This window comes from Vigna angularis, chromosome 1 (genome assembly GCF_016808095.1).
Source record: "Vigna angularis cultivar LongXiaoDou No.4 chromosome 1, ASM1680809v1, whole genome shotgun sequence".
Taxonomy (NCBI): Eukaryota; Viridiplantae; Streptophyta; class Magnoliopsida; order Fabales; family Fabaceae; genus Vigna; species Vigna angularis.
In genome coordinates, this window is record NC_068970.1 from 42,425,411 (window position 1) to 42,430,165 (window position 4,755).

The 4,755-nt window shown below is 32.4% G+C and overlaps 1 protein-coding gene across 1 annotated transcript; it reads right to left on the minus strand.

Moving 5' to 3' along the window:
- Window positions 1–1,947: 1,947 nt before the first annotated feature.
- On the minus strand, window positions 1,948–4,547 carry LOC108347872 (probable xyloglucan endotransglucosylase/hydrolase protein 28). Its single transcript, XM_017587324.2, has 4 exons — window positions 4,154–4,547; window positions 3,916–4,016; window positions 3,222–3,430; window positions 1,948–2,765 (listed from the first exon to the last, which is right to left on the minus strand). The coding sequence occupies exons 1-4, from the start codon at window positions 4,341–4,343 to the stop codon at window positions 2,270–2,272; spliced, it is 996 nt and encodes a 331-aa protein (XP_017442813.1). The 5' UTR covers window positions 4,344–4,547; the 3' UTR covers window positions 1,948–2,269.
- Window positions 4,548–4,755: the final 208 nt, after the last annotated feature.

Consider the following 4,755-nt stretch of genomic DNA (forward strand, 5'->3'; position numbering starts at 1 on the left):
TTTTCAAAATGTGATAATCGATTATATGATGTGATAATCGATTATTCCTGTATGACTCTGTGATAATCGATTATTGTCATTCCATAATCGATTATTGCAGTTAAAAATGCAAGTTTACAACGTTTACAAGAATTTCCTACTACATTTAATTTCTACAAATTGCTTTTAACTAATTCTAATATCTTCTTCAACTAAAACTTCTTGCAGCATCATCAAAACAAATTTCTTCAAGATTTACCAATACTCCTTATTGGTAACAATTTCCACTCCGGAATCTCCAACGACTGTAATAAACCTCCAGGTCTTTGATGCTCCACCTTAGCTTTCTGATAGGTTAAACAAGAAGCAACAAATTGGGCCACATCTTTCTTCATTCCTGACCACCAAAAAAACTTCTTGAGGTCTTGTATTGTCTGTGTTGATATTTCTCTCTACTCCTTCTCTTTTATTGTCGATGCATCACTTCCTGTTTATTGATTTCAAGAAAGCCAAAGATTTCACAAAGATTTTGGAAAGAACAATTTTTAAGAATTAATCCAATTCACCCCCTCTTAGCTTGAGATATAAGACATTTTTTTACAACTAGTATCTAACTTTTATTTTCTTCACTATTAACATCTATTTGAGTTAAGATTACAAAACATTAACCACTTATTTCACTTCATTCCACCTCTGTTATGTAGACACTAGCTTTAAACACCTTGCGTCTAAAAGCATTACTCTCTTTTTACCACAATCTATGAGAATATGATTGGATAAAACCAAAAACAAAAAGACCAAAAATTATACATTCATTTCAAAAATCGAAAAGACTTTAGAAAGAGCACAGGAGAAACTTACTTTCTACATCAAACTGATTGGATAAAAAGATAGATCTCATCATCAAGAATCGTATGGTATACTTTAATCTCATATAAAAGGGTAAAAAAAAGTCAAATATTTAGAAGAAGTTAAAGGAAAGGGAAGTTTTTATTTTCTAGAAAGATAGTAACTTTTATACAATTTCCTATTTTTATTTATACTAAAAAATTAATAATAAATTAATAAAGTGTTTATTATAAAAGTTGGTTTTCATCTATAACATTTTTTAGAGTTGTGTATATAACTCAAAAGTTAATTAGAAACATTATTTAACAAATTTAAAAAAATATAACAGTTAAATTAATTAATATTAAAAAATGTAACAGTTAAATTAAAATCATTATATTTATTTATTATTTAAATTTATTATTATTTAAGTTTCAAGATTAAACTGTATCAAAATTTAATACAAATAAATTATAATTTCATGTTAAAAATTAAAAACTAAATTATATACTATATTTTTTTTATTTTCTCATGCATAGAAAAATTAAATTAAGGTTATAATTTATATATATATATATATATATATATATATATATATATATATATTTGATTTTAAAATTTTCAAAATAAGAATAAAATGGATGAAATTTTCCTTGAAAAATTGACTATTATAGTGAAAGGAAAATCTACAAAATTTTGTTGAAATCCCTCCCGTTTCAATCAGCCCAGAATTAACTTCCTACTTGATACAACATTATTGCTTTAACATCTGAATTCGCAATTACCATGATACAGAGTGATACAAGAAAATTCGTTTGAAAGTGGAAAGCAAATATTTTTCTTTTCGTTGTAAAAAGATAACAGATACGCAGGTCAACAAAAACAACTAGCCTTTTCGTTTCCACGTAGATATACCAGAATGTTGCAAAACACAAAATATAAAAAGACAGATACTGTGGTCAAAATTAATTGAAGAATCAGCGGCACAACACTTAATCATTCTTCAGCTTGACCTTGGAATCCCATTAAGATTGATTAAATAATTGTAACGATCAACTGACAAATATGACCTAACTCAGATGTGTCTGTCTGTGATGAGAAAAGAATAAAATAAATGCCTGAATTGCAGTTAAAAGATAACCAATGCTAAATAAATTATTGAACCGAACCGCTGAGGTATGGTCTAAATATAAGTACAAAATCAAAGGATTTTAATTTGTAAACAAAAAGACGTGAATTACAATAGCAAAATACCTGGGAACCTAAAGGTGTGAACTATACACATACCCACCAACCACCACCAGCAATAACCTAATTAACCACCATATCAAAACTATCATCATATTCAAGAATTCTATTCCCTCTCTATACACCAGAAAAAAGAAAAAACAGAAAAAAAAAAAAAAATCAACCCAGGAATTTAACTAAATGAAAGGATGAAATAAAACAAATTATGGTATTCTTAAAATGATGAAGCTGCTTCTGTCTGGCTTCCTCTGGTGTGGCGGTGTCGTTTTCCATGGTGCCGACCGCTTCCAAAAGTTACAGGATCAAATTTTCTTAGCCTCTCGGCTTCCTGGGAATTGATGACACACTCTGATGGAGGTGATTTGTATCTGATTCTGTCATAGCAGTAGGAGTATGTCATGTGCTTCTTTCTGAAATTCTCCATTTTGATTCTTTGCGCTGGTGTAACACCAGAAGCAATGCCTTTTTCATCATTCTCACACTTGGCAACCAGCTCAATAGGATCCACTGCACACCCATGCAGAACAAGGTCAGAGAATTTGGCAACATAGGGTGCATACTTGTAGTTAACCCTGTATTTTCCTCCATTCGTAGCCCAATCAGATGCATCCCATATTGTTGCATACAGTGTCATTGGCTTAGAGGGGAAATCTCCTCCCATAGATTCTGTTCGCGTCACTTCTCTGATGGGAACATTGTCCACATAAAATCTGCACATGGATACACCACACCCAATTAAGAAAAACAATTTCTGATGTAAGAAAAACATAGTTGAATGAGAAAAACATGGAATCCATACAAGGATATGTACCATTCAAGTATACTAGTTACCTTGGTATCTATCTGGTTTTATTCATTCTCAGTAACCAAACCAAGTAACCACAAGAAAAAAAGAGAGGTTCTAACAAGCCATTTACCCCTTATATTGCACACACACACATTAAGGTAAAAGGAAAAAGAAAACTAGATGAAATATTTTGATGAAACTTAACCAGACCAATAGAGAATATCAAACACCAGCAAAATCCATCAAATTTCTACTTATAAACAAGAGATCATCAAACTACAGTGTGAGGGGGTGTGGTAAGAAACAAGAATGATGATAAAAGTTACCATAACAAAGTTGTGGACATAATGCAAGATATGACCAAATATGGTTTACTCACATGATCTGAGAATCAGTCCAGGCAATACTGTACTGATGGAAATCATCTGAAGGATCAAACCAGAGACCATATCTTTCCTCCCTGCCAATATTGGTACTACCATTGCCATAAACATTTGTCTGAATCCTCCAGTTTTTGCCTCTAATGTTTCCCAAGAACTCAAAGTCGATTTCATCATGGTTATTCTGGAACATGTCACCGTTTGACATCTGCAAACAGATAACATGATGAAATAAATTACTTTTCCTATTTTCCGCATAATGTTAAAATCAAAACCAGGATGACGTTTCAGGTTCAAACAAACAAAATTGCACTTTTGCCCAGGAAGAAGTTCTAAATTTTATGCTCAAAAATCCTAAATTTCATTCTCCACTGTTCAGGATGAAAATGGAAACATAAGAACTTTTTATTTTATCATAAAAAACTTACTGGTATTCTTCAATTTCAGAACCTTATTAATCAATCCCTGAGAGCTGTTTGGCTTATATTTTCGAAAATAAGAAAAGCTGCTACTTAAACAAAACGATATTATAAAGACTTGGTGATTGAGGTGAAGGAGAAATTTTTGTAAAAGGGAGAGCTGGTGATGAAGATGGATGGCTGAGTTTTTAAAACAGGAATAAAATCGGTTCATAGAAAAAAAATAAAAAAGTTATCACTTTCATTAATCATAATATTGAGGCAAAATACTCACATAGAAGGCAACCACAACTCCGGCAGTGTAATCAGCAGGCAACTTAATAGAAGCACTAAAGTACCCATGAAGGTAAAGATCATGAGACACAAATCCTGAACCTGCAAACACATCACAGAAATGGTAAACCCAAAAAGGTGAAGACTTTAAACACAGAAATCACCATCTCAATAACCCCACCTAGATTGACAAAGGTGGCAAGAGAAAAAGAAAAGAAAAGAAAAAGAAAAAGAAAAACCTGTTCTCTCATCCAGTGAAAGATGAACAGATTTGCCATCTCTGTGGATGACCAAGTTACTGTCCCCAAACAAGGGAGCGTAACCTTCATCAAAGGATACGATGGGAGAGTTCCCGTAAGAGGCAGTAACGAAGGCAAAAAGCATGGAGTAACAAAAGACTACTAGGAACTCCATGTGAGACCCCTCCATGATTGTGTTTACTGGGAGTGTTTCTTTTGGGATATATAAGGAGTGGTGCAAAGAAGGGTGACGAAGAAGGAGAGGGAAAAAGATGAGAGAAAAAGAGAGGTATGGAATAATCTCTACAGCTAGAAGCGATAGAGAGAGCAGAAAGAGGCTGATTAGAGAGAAAGACAGAGCCAAAGGAAAGCTTAAAGCTTATTTGTATTGGTGAGAGTGTGGGAGAGAGTGTTGAGCTGTGTCCGAATGTAGACAAATTTCTCTTCATTTTTTATTTAATTAAAGTTTGTTTTTTCTTTTAAGAAACGTACTGGTATTTAATTGGGGAATATAAATGTATGTGGAAAATGAGAAATACGTTACAATTGTACAACAATTTCTCAGCTGTCTGAGTTATTAGAGGTAATAGATTATTACTATA

Bases quoted from the DNA above. Each gene is read 5' to 3' on its own strand.
- LOC108347872 (XM_017587324.2), bottom strand. From the start codon at position 4,343: ATGGAGGGGTCTCACATGGAGTTCCTAGTAGTCTTTTGTTACTCCATG. The intron at 3,431-3,915 runs GTGAGTATTTTG...ATCTGTTTGCAG, and splicing joins GAGTTGTGGTTGCCTTCTAT to ATGTCAAACGGTGACATGTT. The intron at 2,766-3,221 runs GTGAGTAAACCA...ATCCATGTGCAG, and splicing joins TGGACTGATTCTCAGATCAT to ATTTTATGTGGACAATGTTC.